Source organism: Symsagittifera roscoffensis, chromosome 8 (assembly GCF_963678635.1).
Source record: "Symsagittifera roscoffensis chromosome 8, txSymRosc1.1, whole genome shotgun sequence".
In the NCBI taxonomy this organism is placed as follows: Eukaryota; Metazoa; Xenacoelomorpha; order Acoela; family Convolutidae; genus Symsagittifera; species Symsagittifera roscoffensis.
The window spans coordinates 12,583,267-12,606,529 of record NC_087069.1 but is presented as its reverse complement, the minus strand read 5'-3'; the positions used below and the strand labels follow the sequence as shown (position 1 = coordinate 12,606,529).

Here is a 23,263-nt window from a genome sequence, read left to right as displayed (position 1 = left end):
AGATTAAGTAGAAAAAATACATGAACATAAAAAAATACGGTATACGATGTATTCGGAATGCACATTAATCAGATCTTTGTAGCTTCAACACACTGGTCCGATAAACCAAAGAAAAACATTTAGTAGGTCAAGACTCGACTGCTTTTGTTTATTTTGTGTCTGATCATAAGTTGAATTGGGGCATATTCCTAAACTAACCATTAACTGTTAATAGAACTTTTCCTTTTTTTTCCATCTGCTCGTAATTTGCTGTATCACTCAGGTTAAAGTAAAACCAGTTAGGTTTTGCTCGAAATGTTTCTGCTTCCTGGCAATTTTTCAAAGGTCGGCACTGGAATTCAAGCTCATAGGGGTCCGAGTGGTGGTCTCTGTCAACTTTCTGTTTCATTGTGAAGAAAACAGTGGCTTCGTTGAACATCAAACTCTCGTCAAAGTTGTTAAAGTTTCGCAAGCAATTTGTTGCTGCCTAGAAAAACATTATCTTGACTCAGAAATTTTAACTATCTAGAGTAATATTCGGTTTAACCATTTTTTGTAAAATATTCTCGAACTAAAAATGACAAAACTGAACACCCTCAGTTTTAACCCTCCAAAACAATTGGATGAACTCTGAGAGGTTCAAGATTCAAAACATAGCTAATAGACAATTGGAAAAAAGCAATGAAAGCAATGATACATAAAAATAGCTAATTTGTTTTTTTTTGGAAAATTTTCAAGCTTCGACCTTTCAAGAAAAAAACGCCCTTGAAGCTCCTCGAATTTCAAAAAATAAAATGATTAGTGTTTTTGATAACATTAACTCAATGTGAGAAAACTGGATCATTGTAAAAAAAAATTTCGCTGTGATTAGTGAATGAAACGAAATTTGCAGGGATTAAAGAACAACATCCGCAAGAAAAGTTTCAATTTATTTCATTTTGAGCTCTAAAACCTGACAAAAAACACAAAGTTATCAGAAGAAAAGTTGAAACCTCATTATGAAGTCCCCGGGTCGTACCCATCAATTTTGAGCCATCAGTTAAATCGCATTTGACGATATCAATTTAAAGCGGAAAAATCATGAGGAGACTTGTTGACTGCATACTTGTGGTAATTGATTCCAGTAACTGAGTCCCTATCAAGGGATTTTTCTTTCTTCAATCTTTCAAATTGTTTCAATTTTCACTACAAAAAATATGAAAAAATAATGTCTAGTTTTGTTTTTTATGTAGCATTATATCCTCAAAAAGGTTCCAACAAGATAGTTTCTGTCTTAGTCAAAATTCTGAAAAGGAACAAAAACAAAACGAGACCACCTCAAAAACACAACTGACAGTCAAACTTTAGTTTAGGTGAAAGTTTTCACAAGATAAGTTAGAAAAACGCTCGAGACAATTGAGAAGAGACAAATAGTAGTTTCTGCTACCGCCATGTCTCGGAAATTTAGTAAGGAAAATGTCTTGCAACATTAGGGTCAATCTTTAAATTTTACAAGAGTGAACCCTTTAAATACTCTATGGCCACATTTTTTCTTATTTGTAGACACATCCCCCTTGCCCAATAAAAACTGTAGAAAAAGCAAACGAGATCAAAACCACAATTTCTATACAATATATAAATACACAGTTTTCCCGTCTTAGCCTTTAAATAGTGAGATCTCTTTAAGTAGTCTCCCCCCTCCACCTTTGCAAGGGTGAGATTATTTACTAGGAACAAACTGCATATGCTTAACCGTTGAATTATTTCAATTAAGGGGCGGCAATTCGTCAGTAGGTACCAAAAAAAAGGTAAATTGAAGAAGTAATTGGAAAAATGGTTGTTGAAAAAAATGGCAAGCTTCATATCAATTGTTTTTACCACGAAAACAAACTTCATTTCAAAAAAGTATTTTGAATAAATTACCGTTTTTGTACTGATAACAGCAACTGGCGAAAAATGGAATGAACTGACGCTAATATGATTTTCGCCAACTTCAAGCTCTTTTTCATCGGTAGCCACTGTTTTGGCTACTGAACAATCTGCGTAATTTCCCTTGTATGGAAGTTTAACAATCACTTTTCGAAGAAAAGTAACATGTTTTTGCGCAGAAATGAAAACAACGGGAGTGATCAGTTTTTCCCAGCTTTCTAATCTGTTAATTTCATCCGGAATGGTTACTTCAATCGCTAGTTCTCGCTCTCCGATGAGGCAGTTCTCCGGGAAGTAGATTTCAATCAAATCTGACTGGTAGATTGAGTCCACATTCTCGAATTGAACGAAAATTGTTTTCTCGTTATTATTCAAGTAAAACGTTTCTGAAAACGTCTTCTGCTTCTTCATGTCATATTTGCATGGTTCTAAAACGAGCAAGATTAAAATGTTAAACGTTGGCTTTGCTTTGAATGATTAAGAATAACATACTTAATCGAATGTTTTAACATGAAAAGATATGAAGTAGCTTTAGGACGCATTTGAGAGCTGTTCGAAAACAAGTACTTTAGGAACATCAAGTTCAAAACTCAAAAACCAGGATTGCTACTGTAGTTTCAGGTCCAACAAAATATAATCTTTCCATTTTCGTAACAAATCCAAAATCAAAAACAGTGGCCTTTGGGCGTCTTTTCTGTAGACGAATTGAGCATTTGAAAAATGTTCAAAAAGCAAACATTTTTTGGGAGAAATCTCAACAGTCAAAACTTTTACCTGCATCTGCATCTGTTGTTTGAGTAGGGGACCCATATGGTATCAGCATATTGGTCAAAGAAGCATCTTTAGTCTCATAAATTTTGATCATTTCAGTCTCAACCAAGCACTTGTCTATTGAACCGAGGAAATCAATAGCCCATTTGATATTATCAGGCTGCAGTGTCTCGCACGCTCGGTAAATTAACCCTCTATTGTAAAATTTAGACCTCAGGCATTGTTCGTGCTTATGTATTTTATCGTAATAATATAGATCTGGATCATAGCCGATGTACTGTGTAAACGAGAGTTTCGATGAGCTGGGATACAATAATAGGACCAAAAAATTGTAGCTGTTCCACTTCAGACTTAGATTCAAACAACTTTCTAATTCTGCAGCGTCAAAGATGAAATTGATTGGCTGGCATCCTTCTTGGCAATGAAACAATGTTTCAAATGTGATCCTAATTTTTTCGCTTGTAGATTGACCTTGGAGCTCGGAACTAACGTCTATATAGCTGTTGTTGAATAGCATAAGCTCAAGAAGGAGAATATTGGGAAACTGAAGAAGATTCCGGATGCATCCAAACACGAAATTCACATTTGCGGTTGACCATGCTGCGTTTAAAATGCCTTTTTGTAGACCGAGTTGACTAGTATACTGACAAAGCAGATCTGAAGATACAGTGGTGGTGGAAAGATTTTTAAGGTTTTCAAAAAAATCCATTTGTTGGACTGTAGTCGAACAAATTTTTTCAATCGATTCAATTTCTGCCGATTGAGCTTCAACAATTTTGTTCACGGGAATATCGGAAGTTGTTTCAATTCTATGTATGAGGTCAAATACGCAACTCATTGGAAAGTTTTTATTCGTTTTGTTGATTTTTTCAGTGGAAATGTCATTTGGCAAGTTTCTCAACAGATACTGAATGAAACAAACAAGAAATCTCCTGAACCTTGCTTCATAGTCTGTGAACAACTGGTTTCGATCTGAGGAGAGGATGCTTTCGAGCCGGTAAATTTGGCCAATTTTATTATTCTTTAAAATTTCACAGAGTCGTATCGCATCACAACTATTGTACCTCAAAAAAATTTCTTGTACGATTTCATACAGGGTGTAATATTGTATGAATTCGCGATTGAACATGAATTTCTCTGTTTCGGTTAACTGGCTTTTGGCAATCCATGATATGGGGCAGTTTTCGGAATTAAAGTGGTCCCACAGAAGACGAAAAGGTACTCTTTCTGCTATGAACTGTAACAGTTCGCGGTAGATGTCTCGTTCGTTAGAACCTGATGACATCAGCGCTGTTACAATGGTATCTTTACCATAATCAAGAGGTTCAATTTCCCATATCAAGCTGGGCTCCATAAATTTTTTTAGGAATTTAATTGCCCAATTGATATTTGCATGCTTTCCAGTTTCACAGGCTTTGTAGAGTAACCCTTTGTTCCACTCATGCTTTCTAAGAAAGTCGACATATTGATTTCGGTCTCTCAAACTTAGTGGTATTGACTTTCGGAAACCCAAGAAGCACTGAAACGTAAACTGAAAGACTTGTTGTCCTTCTTCGAAAGAATCAGGTTCGGGGTACCAACCAAAACCACTGTAGAACAAAGTAAACTCTGATATATGGGGAAGAATTTCAGGAGCAATATGTGAAAAAGATTCATGTGTGAGGAGAAGCTGCTTCATTTCCCATTCAAGAAACTTGTATTTACTTGAATCTGACAGGAAATTTACCAGATTATAGGCCACTGATCCGTTCCAGCTCTGAATGGCTCTATGCAGTAGTCCTGTTCCGTCAAAATAACTTGCAATAATTTGATAATATTCTTCACTGTTAGAAACTGATTCAAACTTTGGCAAGTCGAAGATGATTTGTGCACATTCATCAATTTCATACGTTTGCATGCCTTTAAAATTTGGAATTATTTTGAGAGATTCGATCCAAGAGTTTATTTGATCCAGCACAAGCTTTCCTCGGATTCTCTTGTCGCATATCAACAAAAGAAAAAACAGTACAATTTCCTCATAAATTGAGTTCGTTCGATCAGGCAGTAACGACGATAGAGGCCTAGATTGATACGTACCAGTTATTTCCAATTCAAGTTTATAGAAGCTGTAGGACTTGAGAATTTTCAGCGAAAAAAGAATTTTGGAGTTTTCACCACTTCTTAATGCGTGAAAAAAAAGGAATAGTGTGCGCCTGTTTGAAGTCATACGTTCTAGTACATCTGACGAGAGTAGAGATGGGTTATTAATGTCTAAAACAGAAAAACGAATTATAAGTATTTGGATTATATATATTTTTTGCTTATATTATGCAATCTGCATCCAATTTTTGCGTACCATTTTAAGTTATGTTTGGTGCCTTTAAACGTTGAAAAAAGTGCCTAAGTTTTAATACAGAGGCAAAGCCAGCACCAGCGAGAAGACGAAAAACGAAACAGCTTTGTAAAGTGAAATACAATATAAGCCTAGAATGAAACTAAACCTCAATATTAAGAATTAAGCTTCGAATTAGTGACTTTTTCAACATATCGGATTCGACACTGCAACCTCGAGATACGGAGTCTCGCGCCTTGCCCGCTCGGCCACGAAAACTTAACGATCGACAAACACTACAGCTACATATGCTAATAGATTGCCAATGCAGAACAATTTGCATGAATTGGTTTGGAATAAAATACACTGAAGGCATCTGCGCTAACTTTGCATGTTAAAAAGTGGAAAGCATAAAGCCAAAATATGTATAAATTTTGCATTTCAAAAATATTGCAAAAATATCGAGTTGGAAAATTTCTAAAACTGAGTTTTTAAAATTGAACTAATGTTTTTAAGCAAACAGCTTTTTTTGGTTCAATTGAACAATGAGAAATGCATCAACGGTGTTCACTTATTACTAATCGAATGACAAAGCTTATGCTTTCAAGCTATCAAAAAATTGTAAAGGTGTTTCAGAAGAGGCACAAATATTTGCAGCTTAGGTTGGAAAAAATACAAGTCGTACTATTTCACTACGCTCATTTTGTTCGCTAGAGTAATTACGGCTAAAATGTTGGATTATGATGACAGTTAGTGATTAATTAGTGAACAATAATTTTTTGATAGATTAATTTTTTTGGTGTACGACCTGGTATGAAAGAGATATTAATTCGCCACAAGATTGTTGATTTTGGGACGACAAAACAGAAACCTGGTCTTTCTAGATTTAAAATTGCAAGCTATTTAAAAATCTTTATGTCAATTTGAATATCTTTTGCGACTTTAGCATAAAAAAGTCCAGAATTGTGTTCAAAAATCAATTCATTAACAATCTTTTGGGAAGGCAATTTCGAAACATAGCCAACAGACAGTTGGAAAAGTGTCAATGAACGCAAATAAACAAAAAATGGATGTTAATATAATTTTTCGAACTTTCGAATATAAAAGAGAAATATAGATGGCGTGAAATCAAACAATTTATGAAATATGAATTTTTCGGTAAATTTTTTTTGATAAAACGCTTTTTTGATAAAAACTAAACCAACTTGAGAAAATTGGGTTGGTTAAATTTTTATTTGGCTGGGATATTCGATAATTACATTCCACATGATTTTGTAGAAAAATTAATGATAGACACTTTTTTGTTAAAATTAACCCAGTTTGAGAAAACTAGATGAATACGTATAACTTTTATTTCACTGGAAAATCTGATTAATAATTTCCATTTTCAAATCAAAAGTCGATCCCATTTTTCGTGGCTTTTACACTTTTGCTGTTCGATAGTGGAGTTTGCTTTCCTTTTAACAAAAGTAATGAACTGAACATCAAAAAAGGAAAAGTCAAACTGCGAAAAATAAAATTTGACCGTGAACAAATTTTTCAGAAAAAAAATCAAAATCATCGCGACCTATATAAGAGTCTTAAAACTGACTCTTAAAACAAACCTGGAACAAATATCTGAAACAAGATGATACGTAGTACTCAGAAATCATTTAGCTTCAAAAAACATGGAATTACCTGAGCCGTTAATTCCGAAAGAGAGTGGGTCACTGCATCAATAATCCTCAAGAAGATGAAGTGCGGTTGAAAAAACAAAAAAGTTTAAAGTTATCGAGCAAAACAGGGTAAAAAGGAAATTAGTTGGTTCTTTATTAAAAAGGAACAAAATATAGGTTAAATTTGTTCTCAGTGGTTGAAAAATATACAAAAACATACCCTGTTTTGTTTTCACTCGTAAAATAAATCAGCTACAATCGGTCAGACAATTGAAGCTTATGGATGGAAGAGAAACATCAGTTGTTCCAAAAAAACGTCAAGGCAGAAAAAACTCTTTAGTTGATGCGGCACAACTTTTCAAACGGCCAACTTTTCCAGTATCCCTGTTTCGTTTTATCGTGAAAAAAGCATAACTCAGCAAAGAGTTTAAAATAACTCGAAAAAACGCTAATCTGATCATTTCATTAATCAATTCAAAATTTAGCCAAGAGACAGTTCTAAGAGAGCCAATGAATCTCAAACTTCTTAACTTTCGAATTTCAATGAAATAAAACATTTGACCTTAATGCTATTTGAAGTTTTAGACCAATTTTGCCATTTTTTTTTGATGAAATTAACCCAGTTAGAGAAAACTGGATCAGTAAACTTATTTGTTTGGAAATCTGAAAATTAATTTCACTTTTGAAACAAGAATTCGATCAATATTTTTATAGTTTTTAAAAACTTGCTGTTTCGTAACTAAGTTTCCCCTTCTTTTAATAAAGCAAATATATTGAATCATTTGAACTGAAAAATATATCAAAAGTCAATCAGCGAAAAATTAGATTCTGTAAATTTTGACTTCTGAAAAACAAAACATCCTGTCTAAGCGTACGAATTATGTTCGTTAACTCTTAAAAACAGTTTCTAATATAAAACTAAAAAATCACAGTGGAAAGTTAGTAATAGCCAGTAAAACTTGCATCATTGAGAACTGCAAAAAAAGTTCTTGCTTTTTTTAAACCTCAACTGAGAAAAAAATTGCAATGTGTCTCAAATTTCTCTGCTCCAAATAAAAAACTGCTTTCCAAATAAGATGCTAAAATACGCCAAGATGAAAAAATACGAGTTTTACTAATTGAATTTTTTTTTTCAATATTTTATGTTTCTACACTTCTTTGTACCGATATGATACCAAAATTGGAAAATTTCATCTCTGAAACACATACACAGAAATATTTGACATACGAAGGGAGAAAAGAAAAATTTCACCTGGACAGAAAAGTTTCCAAGCTGATGCAGCGACGGCAACTGAAAGCACAGTTTCCAGGTCATGAATTTCCCGCAAATGAAGTAAAGTTTTTTCACTCCAATCTCGTTCAACTCTTTTCTGCAGCCAATTGTAATCCGCATCACTTCGTTCTTGGGGGCTTAGCCAGTAGGAAACGATAGGGCTATCGCCTCTCATGAAATTCCAGTAGTTAGACTCGATCCCAATAAGACGTTGGACATAATCGAGCCACTTTTTATCTGCTTTCAGTGTTTCCGTGGCTATAATGTCGACTTCAAATTGAGCTCTTGTGATTGCTAAATTTATAGCACTAAGAGAGGTAAACGCCTCAACCAGTATCAAAACTGATTGGAACTCGGTGCCCGTGAATGGGAGTTGACGTGGATCGACCTTCGTTTCATCTATTATTACAAATTTTTTCTCGTCTACATTCGCTGTTTCAAAAAATTTAGCATTCTCATAGCGATCACTGTTTTCTTTCATTGTGAATAAAACCATGAAAAAATCTGTATTTCTATGATGATACAAGAAGTTTGTTGTGGCTGGTGCATTCAATAAATTCAATTGATCTGACAACTGTAAATATTCCAGTCTAATTGCTGGCTGAGAGGACTGAAAACATCCGGCGATGACGTCTTTATTATCTGTAAAAACTCGACCAGCATTGGATTCGATAAATTTGTGCGAAGTGTCACAAATGTGTCGTGAGTTTCTGAACAGTACATGTAACGTTTCCCGTTTAAACTGTGACAGGTGCGTTGATAGATCTAATTGGCTAACAAAGTGGCCAGTTTCCACAGCTACAGCCCAGATAACGTTAGAGAGCCCTAGAAACTTCGAAAGTGCCAAAGCTTCCTCTTCTGAATAAATTTCGTCTATTAGAATTGCAATTTCACTTGGGTTTTCGTGACTTGATTGGTTCCTTAAACACAAAACCGCGAGTCAAAGAGTGGATCAATGGATTATATTTGGTTTTAGTTTCTAAAAAAAAGTACAGATATTGCGAGGCCAAATCTGTGCAGTTTCTGAAATGTAACCTAATTTTGATTTTCTTTGAAGTGCTGTTTTGGATTACAAAATCAAATTGCTAAAACATTGTAAAGCATAAAATCGCTCCAAAATAGGCGAGTTTGCGAATCTGCAATGGTATTTCCGGATTCCGGAACGGTTTGTGGAGTCGACAAACAAATAAAAAATAAGTATAGTAATTGAGCTGTTGTGGTATTCGCAACTAGAAGCGAAATACGCAAATTTTAAGCGGAATCATCTTACACTTTGGGAAATTCGCTTGAATTTGTGGGTTCCGCTTGCAAAATTTGCGGATTCTACTTTGCGGATTCTAGTTTGTGGAATCCACTTACTTCCTGCGGAACACGCTTACAGTTGTAGAATCCAAAACAACCAGCGATATTCGCTTGTTGCCGAATCCGCAAAAAAACAAATAAGGACAAAATTTAGTGATAATTATATTTAGGGACAAAGTGATTGTACGCGAATTCCACAGAAATTTTGTAGGTGAAATCCACTTACTTTTTGGAACAAGTTTAAATGCTTATCTTTGGAATCCAAGAAATTAAAGACACCAAATTGTGCGCCTATCCAGCGCACAGTTTGGCATCGTACTGGATTGACAAAAATTAGGTTCAGTTGGTGTACATTAAAAACTTAATCTCATTTATTCTCAACGTTGTACCTTTGGTATTTGCCGTGACATAAAATACGATTTTTCAGCATTTAAATTTTAGGAAAGTTGTCATTTTTGTCAGGTTTCTAAGTTTTTGTGTGACATCAGAACAAACTAACGGTAATGCATTTTGGCTTGGATCCAAATAAAATGGGTACCAATATCTATTAAAAGCAGCAAAGCAATTCCTTAAGGTTGACAAGTGTATTGGTCGCTTGGAAATGAGTAATCAAGATGCCCCTGAGTATCTGATCTCCTTTGAGCGTCCTTAAATATCATAACTCAGCGTAATAGCAAAATCACGCTACACTCATATTTGCCTCCTTCTGTGCAAGACATTGAAGGTATGAAAAAAATTGCTATATCAACTATAATTTGAGTGAAACCACGGAACTGGTTCTTTTTTGGAGGCTTGATGTTTGCTGAGAACTGCAATTTTTATTAAATCTTATAGTTCACAATTTTTTTCAAATTGTTCTAATCAAACTATCATTCCATTCAAACCATAATTCTATTGAGGTGCACATTTTTGAATTTGAACAAAAAACTATTGGAAATGAACGCGAGCAAGAGGAAACTGATGACTTAATAATTCAATCAAAAGCTATGTTGAAACTTCCAAGAATTAAACAAGCATATGGAGCTTTGCTTGTCTCCAAAGTCTCACAAGCAAGCGAAAATTTTTCTAAAAAAGAACTGACACATGGGGAAAGAATCATCAAGTCATCCGTGGTATACTCTGGTTGAAGCAGTAGTAAAAAGTAAATTGGAATTACTGTTGTACAAAATGCTGAAATTCTTGCAATTGTTTTCAAACTGAAACCTATTTAAGAACCAATTAATGACCAGCTGTCCAACAGTTGTATTTTGTAGAGTACAGCAAGTTAAAACAGAAAAATGGTTTGTACGGAAATCATGAAGTACAGTTTTAATAAGCCATTCCACATACAGGTTCCTGTTATCAGTGCAAAAGATTCTAAAACAATAAAACGAGTTGCTTATGTAAACTATACTTGAACAAACTCCAAAAACTAGTTCAAGCCTTATGACCATTTCTGCTTCTTAAGAAAATAGTGTAAAATGACTGTTATGTTTTGCGATGTTTTAGTCAGTTGTATGTAATTTACAGCCTCAGCAAAATCACTTGTGAGTTAGAACATTAAAATTGTACAAAAAAGGGAAAATTTATCAAAAATGACTTTTATCTTATAATTGGTTCTTTATTGTAGCTACTTGATTGGTACTTGATAGCACGAATAGAACTATTTAGCTGAACAGTTGAAAACTCAAAATATCATGTCAAACTTTCCAATCAACAACATCGTTGTTCTCATTTTTTCAATCAAATTTTTTTAATATGAAAAAACTAACTGTCAAAAGCATTTTCAAGGTCTGAATTAAAGGCTCATTTAAAAAACACTTCGTCAAGCACAAACATTATAGTTATTTTGAGATATGTTAATGTAAAATAAAATGTCATGCTGAGATTTTTTGACTTTATTTGAAAGATACTGGCTCTCATACTCGCTCAAGTAAAAAAAAATTGGTATTTAAAAAAATTGGTATTTAAAACATAGGCAACTAATTAGATTTTTATTGGAATTACTAAAAAGACTGGAAACTTTTGATTTGAAAAAAAAAAAAAAAGTAAAATAGATTCGGCAATATTCTAGGCCATCAAAAAAACCTGTTCGCTAATCTAACAAGCGGTTTGGAGTAACTGAATCATCAAACAATCAGCCCCATTCAAATTGACCAAAAATGCCATTTTCAGATACAATCTTCTAAGCTGCAGTAATTAGTAACTTGGTTACTGGTCAACCTTTCTAGCAAAATTTTCGCAATTATACTGACACGTGAGCAATCTTTTTGTAAATGGAATGACCGAAAACGTTGCACTGAGTCGGGTTACGGAAAATATATCCGGAATTCAATTTTTGAGTGCCGTACCACACTCTACACAGTGGTCTCATCTGTGCTTGTTGGTTTTTTTTTATCGCTTAAAGTTTGAAAACATCTTAATCAATTTAGCGAAAAAAGCTTTTTGACACAACTTGAATCCTCTTTTTCTGATGCACAATCCTAGATTGTTAGCTTTGTGCAACTGCTTCTTGTTTCTATCTTTGCTGTGAATAAACAGACAATTGGAAACGAATCAAGGAAAGCAAAGAAACAGGAAAAAACAGCTTCGTTGTTTGAAAAAACGTAAGCTTTCGAAATTGAAAGTATACAAATAGTCACCTTTGAAGCTCTATGAAATTCAAGAACTAATTAAATAAGACACTTTTTTGATTATATTCACTCAAATTGAATGGGAAAACTGGATCGAAAACAAAAACTTTTATTCAATGGGAAAAAGACAGCTTCGTTTTTTGAAAAAAGCCTCAGCTTTCGAACTTGAAAGTATGCAAATAGTCACCTTTAAGGCTCTTTGAACTTCAACTAATTATATTAGACACTTTTTAGATTATATTCACTGGGTCGATAACCAAAAATTTCATTCCGCTGGAAATTCTGCAAAACAACTTTTTTTCGAAGCTAGAAATCCATCACGTTTTTTGCGATTTTTACACTTTTGATATTCAAAAGTGGAGTTTGCCTTCGTTCAACAAGACCTTAAAATAGACATCGTTTTTTAACAAGTTACATCTAAGTTGAATAAGTTAAAGCTATTAGAAAAGCATTCAAATAAATCTTCAAAAACCTCTGTTGTGATTAGATTTTAACAATCCATTGCTACTAAATTAAACGACTCTTGAAATAATGATTGCATGTAGCTCTAATATGTTTATATTTGATTTGTTTTGGTTCTGCATAACAAATTATTGCTAGGACTTTTCGACTTTTTACAATACTTGTACCCAAAAAAGGCCGTTGAAACTGGATATAAATCTAGTATAAGCAAGAGCCATAGCAAAACAAAGCCAAATTTTATTTCTTACAAAAATGCTACAATGAATTGGGTTACTACAACTATTAGTCCCCAGATCATGTGGCTAGGTGGTCAAGGCTCTTGTATAGCAATTTTGAAATGGTGGGTCTTACTCGAAATTGATCAAATTTAAGTGACCCGGGCTGAGGTGTTCGACTGATGATTCGACTGACACGGCCGAACGGAGTCCAATTTGTTTTTGCGAATTAATACGGTCGAACGAACACAATAGTCGAACAAAGTCGAATCATGAGACAAACAGGGTCAAATCATGGGTCGAACCGGGTCGGTAGATTCAAACAAAGTCGAATCATGAGTCGAACAGGGTCGAATCATGAGTCGAACAAGGTCGATAGCGTCGAACAGGGTCGAATCATGAGTCGAATCATGAATCGAACAAGCTCGAATCATGGGTCGAACAGGGTCGAATCATGAGTCGATCAGGGTCGAACCATGAATCGAACAAGCTCGAGTCAAGGGTCGAACAGGGTCGAATCATGAGTCGAACAGGGTCGAACCATGAATTGAACACGGTCGCATCATGGGTCGAACAGGGTCGAATCATGAGTCAAACAAGGTCGAACCTTGAGTCGAATACGGTCGAATCATGAGTTGAACAGTGTCGAATCATGAGTCGAACAGGGTCGATAGAGTCGAACAGGGTCGAATCATGAGTCGAACAGAGTCTAATCATGAATCGAACAAGCTCGAGTCTTGGGTCGAACAGGGTCGAACCATGAGTCGAACAGGGTTGAACCTTGAATCGAACACGGTCGCATCATGGGTGGAACAAGGTCAAACCTTGAGTGGAACAAGGTCGAATCATGGTTGGAACAGTGTCGAATCATGAGTCGAACAGGGTCGAATCACGGTCGAACGAACACTATAGTCAAACAAAGTCCAATCATGAGTCGAACAGGGTCGAATCTTGATTCGAACAGGGTCGATAGAGTCGAACAAAGTCGAATCATGAGTCGAACAGGGTCAAATCATGAGTCGAACAAGATCGATAGAGTCGAACAGGGTCGAATCATGAATCGAACTAGCTCGAACAGGGTCGAATCATGAGTCGAACAGGGTCGAACCATGAATCGAACACGGTCGAATCATGGGACGAACAGGGTCGAATCATGAGTCGAACAAGGTCGAACCTTGAGTCGAACAGTGTCGAATCATGAGTCGAACAGGGTCGAATCATGATTCGAACAGAGTGTAATCATGAATCGAACAAGCTCGAGTGTTGGGTCGAACCATGAGTCAAACAGGGTTGAACCTTGAATCGAACACGGTCGCATCATGGGTCAAACAGGGTCAATCATGAGTCGAAGAGGGTCGAATCACATCGAACGAACACTATAGTCGAACAAAGTCGAATCACGGGTCGAACAGAGTCGAATCATGATTCGAACGGGGTCGAACTATAAGTCGAACAGGGTCGAATCATGAATCGAACAAACTCGAATCATGAATCAAACAGGGTCGAATCATGAGTAGAACAGGGTCGAATCATGAATCAAACACGGTCGAATCATGGGTCGAACAGGGTGAAATCATGAGTCGAACAGGGTCAAACCTTGAGTCGAACAGGGTCGAATCTTGAGTCAAACACGGTCGAATCTTGGGTCGAAAATGGTCGAGTTATAAGTCGAACAGGGTCGAATCATGAGTCGAACGGGGTCGAATCATGGGTAGAAGAGGGCGAATCATGAGTCGAACACGGTCGAATTATGAGTCGCACAAAGTCACAACATGGGTCGCACGGAGTCTCAACTTATCTAATTTGGGTCGCGCAAAGTCGCAAGATGGGTCGCGCAAAGCTTAAGTAATGGAATTGAAAAAGTCGAAAACGGATATCGTCCGACCGTTTCGGTGGGATCATGGGTCGAGCACCTCAGCCCGAGGTACTAAAAAAACTTTTTATTTGGATAAAAAACTTGAGTGTTTTTCGCCAGAAGTAATATATTCGTACAGTACGGGTATCAAAGATTGGGCTGGGCAACTCTTTTTTCTCAGTTTCTTTAGAAGTTCACATCGAGTTTTACTTTAAAAAGATCATGGAGTAGTTAGTAGTATGAGGGGCCGCCAGGGATCCTTAGGGGGGGGGGGGCAAAATCACCTGAAATAAGACGTGGGCGCCTAAGATCCGACACCTAAGGGGTCCTAAATTATCTTGTAGTCAGCCGGCATTTTGCTGGTGGATTACAAGATCCTCACCTGAGGGTCCAAATTTTTGGGTGGCCTCCCCCCTGAGGATTTTACCAAGAGTCATATACCCATGTAGCAAATTTCTAGATCCCTGACGGATAATCAAAGTAGGATCCTTAAAAATTTTTTCACCCAATTTAGAAAAAAGCAAAAATTAGCATTCTTTCGCCCTTTGGTACGTTCGACTTGGAATGCTGCCATACTTTTGGAGTGGGTAATAAAACCAAGCAAGTATAGCTTTGGCCAGCATAGTGTTAACGGTCTATTGAATGCTGTAGAGTATTTCCATGATTTAAATGTATTAACACTGAAACGTATGTAAACCATAATTACTCACCAAGGTTGCAATCCGGTTGCAGTCGTCGCTGTTACGTCTAGACAATAACGTAATCATAAAAAATAGTAAAATTAGGGAATAATGAATGAATTGCAAAAAACGAACTTAATGGGAAGTTGGCATACAAGTAACATTGATTCGGAGCATTTATCTTTCACTGTTTTTTCAACTGGGTGTCGAATAAAATACGAATACATTCACAATCGTCATATAACTTTCGTGTCGAGAGCCAAAGAAATTGCAAAGAGAGAATTTGCAGGAAGTTGTAAAGAACAGTTTTATCTGGATGAGCTTTTACACATAACGTGGTGTATTTATGCAAAACAGAAATATGGAAAAGCAACTGACTTGACCTTTGCTACCTATGAAAATATCTTTGATAATTCAAGTGATTTCAACTCAATGATGATTGAGAAAGAGCTGGTGCGAAAAAAAACTACTTTGTTTTAATAAATTTTCAAAGTATCAAAAACTTCCGGTAATTTATCTAAATATATACCATCGTGATATAGGTCTAAGTAAGTGGTATCTGGAAGGTTACTTTCTTTTCCATTGGCTTGAAATTAAGCAGGTCGGAGAAGTGCTAGCAAAAATTAAAAATGAAATTGGAAAAACGAACTGTAACTTCAACGGACTTGGAAACTATCCATGAGATATTTATTACTTTGAAAAAAACGTATCCAGAAAACACCAACCGTCGGAATTATTTCTTAGCAGTTTGTTCCTTATTCTTCTTCTCGACTACTAACGATAGAAACTACGATGTTGCTATCAAGCTGAGACCTTATGGTGGAGTGATCGGGATAGAAAATTCTTCGGTAGACAAATATTTAAGTGATTCAAAAATTTTACGAAAGCATGCTGTTTTACATGATGCCGCCGGTTTTGTTCGTGAAGTTTACAATACTGGTCCCACATACTGCTATGTTTTACCGTGGAAATGTAACAACAGCCTGATTGGACACTTGAGCGCTATCACGTTTTGCTCATATATCAAATTGAGGAAACCAAAACTCTATCATTTGTTGGAATGCTGAGTGAAAGATCAGTCGTGTTGGATTTGGAAGGATTTCGATACAAGAAAAACACTTGAATTTTAAAAAAATTAGCAATCACAACCGCTGACTACAGCGACTCACTAATTTTTCTACCACCAGTCAGTTTTAATTCCCTTCGAAAACTCGAGCAAAAAGCGTACAGCTGGCTAACGAATTACTTGCATGGACTTCATTGGGATAGTGGTGATTACTTATATTTAAATCTCAACCAAATTATCCAAAGTGTTGTTTTGAGGAATCCCGGAGCTTCATTCTACACTACGGGAAAGGAAAAGGCAGACTACTTGGCCCAATATTTAGACCGCAGAGTAGAGAATCTTGATGATTTGGGTTGTCCAAGAGTTGAAAACTTACAATACAACAAATTTTTAAACTGCTGCAAACATATACCTCATTACAACTCCAAAAATCATTGTGCTCTAAAAAATCCAAAGCATTTTTTGATTGGTTGAAAAATAATGGCGATGATCAACACGGAGAGATTAGCCAAAATGGAGACATATCTATCTCCAAATTCAGTTCATTGTGGCTGGATGACCCCAGAGAGTGATATTAAAATTTCATTGACCCGAATAGAGCACGTTGACTGCAGAGGCCAAATTGTGCAACGAAAAGAGCAAGTTGTTCTATCTGAAGAAGAATTGACTACTCTGCGAAGATTTTTTTCCTGTGATTGATCAATTCATCTATTTCCAGCGATTCAAATATATTGGAAATGTTAGCCAGCAAGCAAGGAGTCTACCTGCCCAAGCTGGTCTTAGTACCCAAACATCGTCATCCCGGAGTTCAATTGGATCTAACCAGCAGTGAGCTACCCAAAAAAATTCAACAGAAAATGAATGAGGACTCTGTGAAAAAAATTATGGTTCATGCAAAAACTGAAGTTGTTCCTGCTAACTATGTTTTGCAAATGTATGATGATGAGGATGATAGTGATAGTAATGTCTGTACAAGTTATACTCGATATGAGATTTATTACTGTTCAGAAGAGTAAATATTTTTTTTAACCACAATTTTTTTTCACTTTGAACAAAATGTCTGAAATAGCAGTTGATGAACCTGATGCAACTATCATTACTGATTTTGTTTATGAAGAAAATAATGACAATGTTGAGCGAAAACCTTGGAAATTTTGTAATAATGTAACCGTACCGAGATCTGAAGTAGTTTTCATGTCTCAAATGATTTTAATTATAATATTATTGACTTTCTGTATCTACAAACTCTGTTTGACGAAACTAAGCTGTGAGGAAACATCAGTTTGGTTCTCAATTCTGTCCGGTTTAGTTGTTGGCTACGTACTACTAAATCCTCGGATATGAATAAAATTGATGATACGTCAACGCGAGTATTTATGGCAGTTGTTGGACCTTCAGGATCCGGAAAAACAGAGTTAATATTCAAACTTTTGAAAGGAAAAACATTTTATCCAAGGTTTAAAAGAGCAATCTTCTTTTACACAGAAAGTCAACCGATGTACAGTGAAAAAGGGAAGTCTCACAATATTATCATTGAGTTTGTGAAATTCAACGGTTTTGATGGGCTAAGGAACATTGAAAATGTTCTTCTAGTATTTGTTGATTTCTGTGAAGAAATATACAATGATAACGAGTTTGTTAAACTCGCAACTGCAGGGAGACACAAAAGTTTAGATGTTATATATGTCAAGCATAATTTATTCCAGCAAAGTCGTTGGTCCCGAACAATTGATTTAAACACATCGTATATGATTTCATTCAAATCACCTCGTGATATTCAGCAACTAGAGCATCTTGGAAGGCAACTGAATTAAACAAAAATTTTTGAGAAGCTGTTATGAACTTGCCACAAAGGACACATACGGACATCTTTTAATTGATTGAGATCCCCGAACATCAGATTGCTTACGATACTGTTCAAATATAATACCACCAGGCCCATCAATTTTTTACTTTTCATTAAGTAAGGCAGAGCCAGTCATACCCATAACAAATGAACGCGAGAAAACGATCTTTTCTGCAGCACATGGTTCAATTGAATCCGTCTCAACTTCGAAGTTTTATTAGAAAACATCAAATCGAAATGTGATTTCAGTTATAAGCGAGTGCTTGCTGAATGTAGTCAATGGTAACGTGCGAGTTAATATCCCTAACATACACAATTTTGAAGAAATATATAAATTGTTAATCAACCCACAGACGAACCTTGATAGAAAACAAGCAATTATTTTAAGTGAGCAAGGGTTTAATCTAGTCCGACATATTCTCTACTTTTGCTTCATTACCTTAGAAGATAAACAATGGTGGCAGCCGAAGAGTTCGTTTTAATTCCAAAGCATGTCTATGTTCGAGAGCAACCACATGCAGCACACGTACTGCTTGACAATTCAATTGAACATAAAAAGCCTCAATTATCATACTTGAACCGAATGAGACCGCAATTCGAGCAGTTGAAACAAAGTGATGCATCAACTGACACAATACCAATACCAGTTACTGTTGCACCTGAGGACCACAGACAGCCAACAACAACAACAACAACAACAACAACAACAACAACAACATCGCTTATGACCGAAGATGAGGGAGATGGAACAAATGTTGGTAGTGATGAGTCCACTGATGCTATGGATGCTGTTGAAAAACATATATTAGGACAGTTAGAAATCATGGACTTGAAAAAACTTACACGAGCTAAAAATGTTCTGGAAATTATTAAATCATCGACTCGGGTCAAAATAAACAAAATTGACGAAATGATTTATCTGGACACGGTCCCCACTGGAATCAAAGCATCAGTTTTTCTGTATGATATACAACAACAGAACAAAAAGTTACAAAATCCTGCTTTCATAATGATTATTTTGGCTCTTAACCTTAACGAACAGTCGGTTATGAATACATATGCCAAACACGCGATCAAGTCAGCTATTGCTACTACAGCCAAAATCAAAAGTCCCACCAAACAACCAACAAGTATTGACAGTACCAACAGCCCATCCTCAAGCTCAAAAACAGTCAAAAAACGCAGATGCACCAAAAGTACAAGCTTATATCGAAGAGGTAATAAAGAAACTACCCAGAAGACTCTGATTCGTACGGAACGCCCTATTACGATTGGGATACTTCAGCGACACAAACGACGGAGACAAAAATGAAGAGATGGCGAACCTACACCAGCTGAAGAGAAAATATTTTAAAAAAAGTACACATCTAGAGGGGCAGCTCTTTTTGGAAGTGTGAAGAACTTGAAAGACGAAACCAAACTACCGCGCCGGAAAATTAGACATTTTTTACACTCAGAGCCCGCATACACAAAATATCGAGCAGTTCGTCGAAAAATACCTCGGTTAAAAGTAATAGTCTATGACATAGACGAAATATGGTCAGTTGATTTAGCATATGTTGATAAACTTGCAAAATACAACAAAGATTTTAAATATCTCCTGGTTGCTGTGGATTGTATGTCTCGATATCTACGTGTGCAGCCATTGAAATCAAAATATGCTACAGCAACAGCAGAAGCATTCAAAAAATGATTAAGATTAAACAACCGAAAAAAATCTGGGTAGACAAGGGCACAGAATTCAAGGGATCATTTCAGTCACTATGTGATAGGAAGGGTATTTTGACTTACACAACCGAGAGCGAAAAAAAATCTGCATTTGCCGAGAGAAATATTCGATCTTTGAAAAGTCTGATTTACAAAGTTTTCGAGCACAAATGGACTTACTCTTACATAGACAAGCTTCAAGAATTTGTTCACACAATTAACTCACGAACGAATTGTGTCATAAAAAAGGGAACCAAATAAAGTGACTAAAAACGATGTTCCACATCTAATTTCATTACATGTAGAACATTCTCATAAATTAGTTCGGCAACCAAAACTCTTTGTTGGCAAATTTGTCCGATTAGCAAAAATTGATATTCCTTTTCGGAAGGGATACAATCTTTCACAGACGAAATTTTTGAAATATTTGACGTACCAACAAGAAATCCTCCGACTTATAACCTTATCGACGCAAACAAGGAGCCAATTTAGGGAAAATTCTATGAGCCTGAACTAATCAGAGTAGTAGAAAAAGTAGGGCAGGAAGAAAAGAGGAGGAGGAGGAGGCACAAGAACAAGAACAAGAAAATCAGCCATGACTAACAATTTTGATGACGCTATCAAGGATTCCTTTACGGTTACTTTGGTTTCATCGGCGTCTATGAACATTTTCAGTGAAAACTTATTGGCCAACTTTGAAAATTTTTTAAACGAGGAGATCAATCTCCAAGGTGAATGAAAAGTAGCACTGACAGAAATAACATTCCCCACTCATATAAACAATGTAACAGACACAAAGCTCATATACTACAAAAAAGGCAATGTCAGAGCAAGTCAAAAAAAAAATAAAGATAAAACTTCCAGGCCATATGACGGTGAACGATTTGAAATTACGAGGGGTTTATATGATGATGTTAAGAAAATAATTAACGAAATCAACTTGAAGAAGGAGCTTAAAAACTTCAGTTATGATATCGATCCGATTACCAGACTCCTCACGTTATGGATGCATTACTGGGAAGGAATCACGTTTGAGAGTCCTCAGATTCTCAGTATTTTGGGTTTCAAAGGCATAAGGGATGGAACAGGATACCACATAGGTTACAAACGTTCCAGCCAAGTACATAGCATATTAACAACTCAAAGTTTGATCGGTACTCAATTAATGTTTATATACTTGGATATCATTCACTATCAAAGTGTGGGGGATACCATAGCTCCGCTATTAAGAGTCATTGATACTAATCGGCGAGTGAAAAACGGTAACGTGTGTCAGATCAAACCTAATCATCGCAAAGTTTTCAGCAAAATAGATTACAAGAAACTGCTAGTAATTTATATTCAAAGCATTGGAGTAAACTTGCGAACCAAGCTGGTATTAAATTTTAGAGCTGGTATTAAGAGCTGGTATTAAATATGGATGCGTATTACCATAATCAAGCTACTATGCCGCACTTCTCAGGGCACTACAGACAACCAGGCAGTGGCTTTGGTGCCTTGGCAATGGGAATTGGAAGAGTTGCGCTTCCTTTAGCTCGCAAATTTATAATACCTGCTGCCAAACGAATAGGAAAAGAGTTGCTTGTTCAAGCTGCTCCGGAGCTTATTAGTATAGCCACTAAAAAAAACGCCCAAGCAAGCTTTGAAAAGTACAGTCAAGAATACGATTAAAAAACAAGTTGGAAGCGGAAAAAAATCTGCTCGCAAGATCAAGAAGAGGAAGACTTCAGTGAAGAGACTCGGAAGAAAAACCAGCGGTACCATTTCTAAGGAACGAACTCTACCAAGAAGTCGCTCTAATTTCTTCACCAGAGTGCGAAATGATTTCTAATTTGATACCAACTGAAGCGACCCACAGTTCTCTAGATTTGTTTTAAAAACCTCCTCTACTTGTAAGCTTTGAAAATGCTTTTACCCAAAAAATGGACCATCCTACTCGCCTGATTGTCCTATGCTAGAGTTTGAAGCTTTGGGAGATCGAAACAACTTCATTGATCTTCAGCGCACTCGTCTTGAAATAGTGCTGAGAGTTATAAAAAACAACGGAAATGTTTTACGAACTCATGCTACCGATGCGGGACTAAGAGACACACCATATTTGGTCAACAATCTACTTTCATCTTTGTTTTCCGAATGCACGCTGTCTTTAAATGGCGAAAAAATCTCAACGACCAATGCTAATTTTGCACATAAAAGTTTTATTGAAACTGAATTTTCTCACAGTATTGACGCAAAAAAACCTGGCTTGCTTGCCAAGGCTATCACTATGAGGATAATCCAGCAAATTCGGATGGTACGGCTGGGAGAGCTGTTGATGTTGCAGAACGTAAACGTCTTGTATCAGCTTCGGCCGAGTTGAGGTTGTTTGGTAAAATAGCATGTGACTTCTTGACTTGTGACAAGCATTTAATTAGTGGTGTCACTGCCCGTCTTTCTCTGAGACGTTCTCCTAACGACTTTGTTTTTATGTCAGAGGACAATGGTAAACATTACCAAGTTCAAATCACTGAAGCTAACTTATATGTGCGAAAAATGACAGTGACAGACTTTGTGTTATCATCGATAGAAAAAACGCTGCTGAAAAGCCCAGCAATTTATAACTACATTGAAGTCCTACCACGAACATTTTTGGCCACTACCGGAGTACAAAGCTGGCGTCAAGAGGATGTTTTCGCGAAAGAGCCAGTACGAAGAATGATTGTGGCAATGAGTACAAATGAGGCTTACTTGGGCACAAATAGACCAAATCCTTTTCATTACCAAAAATTCAGATTGAATGAAACCATTGCGTACAGGAACGGGCTACCTATTGCAGGTACTCCAATATCTACGACCGATAACAAAAGAATTAACTATAACACATTGGAAGCTCTGGATTTTGTTTTTAACAATAGTTATGGAATCAGTCTGGCTAATTATAGCAATCATTAGATTATGGCATTTGATCTCACATCCACTCAAGAGGCTTCACATGACTTTATTCATCCTGAATTGACCAATTGCACAATATCCGTGGAGCTTAAATTCGACGCTCCACTTGCTGGGAATATTGAGTTACTTTTCATGGGAGAGCGCGCATCAACAGTATACGTCCGTTCTGACAGAAAAATTGCAAAAAAAAGAGAGAAAGAGAGAGAGAGAGATAGAGAGAGAGAGAGATCGAGGGAGAGAGAAAGAGTAAAAAACGGGAAAAAATGGACAATGTTCAGATATTTGAGAATTTGCAAGCATTTAAAGTATCTATTTGAAGGTATTGGACCAGCTAACTGTCCATTGGCTTTGAAAAAAGACAAAACATTTTAAATTGTGAACGCATCAAACTCTGATCAACCGGGTACTCATTGGTTACTGTTTGCTCGAGCTGATGGACAAGTTTTCTTCGCTGATCCCCTTGGACAAAAACTAACAAAGTATCCGAACGTATACAAATATGCGAGACGCTTCATGAGTTTACATGACGGTGAAACTAATCAAATACTGATGAACAGACCTATTCAATAAGCAAACTCAGTTTTATGTGGACTTAATTGTGTTTACGTTGCCCATTTGATAATAACATCTAGATTTCCTCTAGGACTTAAAGTGAATGATCATGATATGATGCGATTTGCAAAACATATG

General features: G+C 36.3%; 1 protein-coding gene across 1 annotated transcript in view; it reads right to left on the bottom strand.

The window, feature by feature from the left end:
* Positions 1–165: 165 nt before the first annotated feature.
* The window catches only part of LOC134852926 (uncharacterized), a 62,879-nt gene continuing 39,781 nt past the window's right edge, over positions 166–23,263 (bottom strand). Inside the window, exons 4-7 of the mRNA XM_063868794.1 lie at positions 7,877–8,817; positions 2,662–4,908; positions 1,882–2,315; positions 166–466 (exon numbers count right to left, since the gene is read on the bottom strand). Coding sequence (XP_063724864.1) covers positions 194–466; positions 1,882–2,315; positions 2,662–4,908; positions 7,877–8,817 — 3,895 coding nt within the window. The 3' untranslated portion in view covers positions 166–193. The remainder of the gene's footprint in view (positions 467–1,881; positions 2,316–2,661; positions 4,909–7,876; positions 8,818–23,263) is intronic.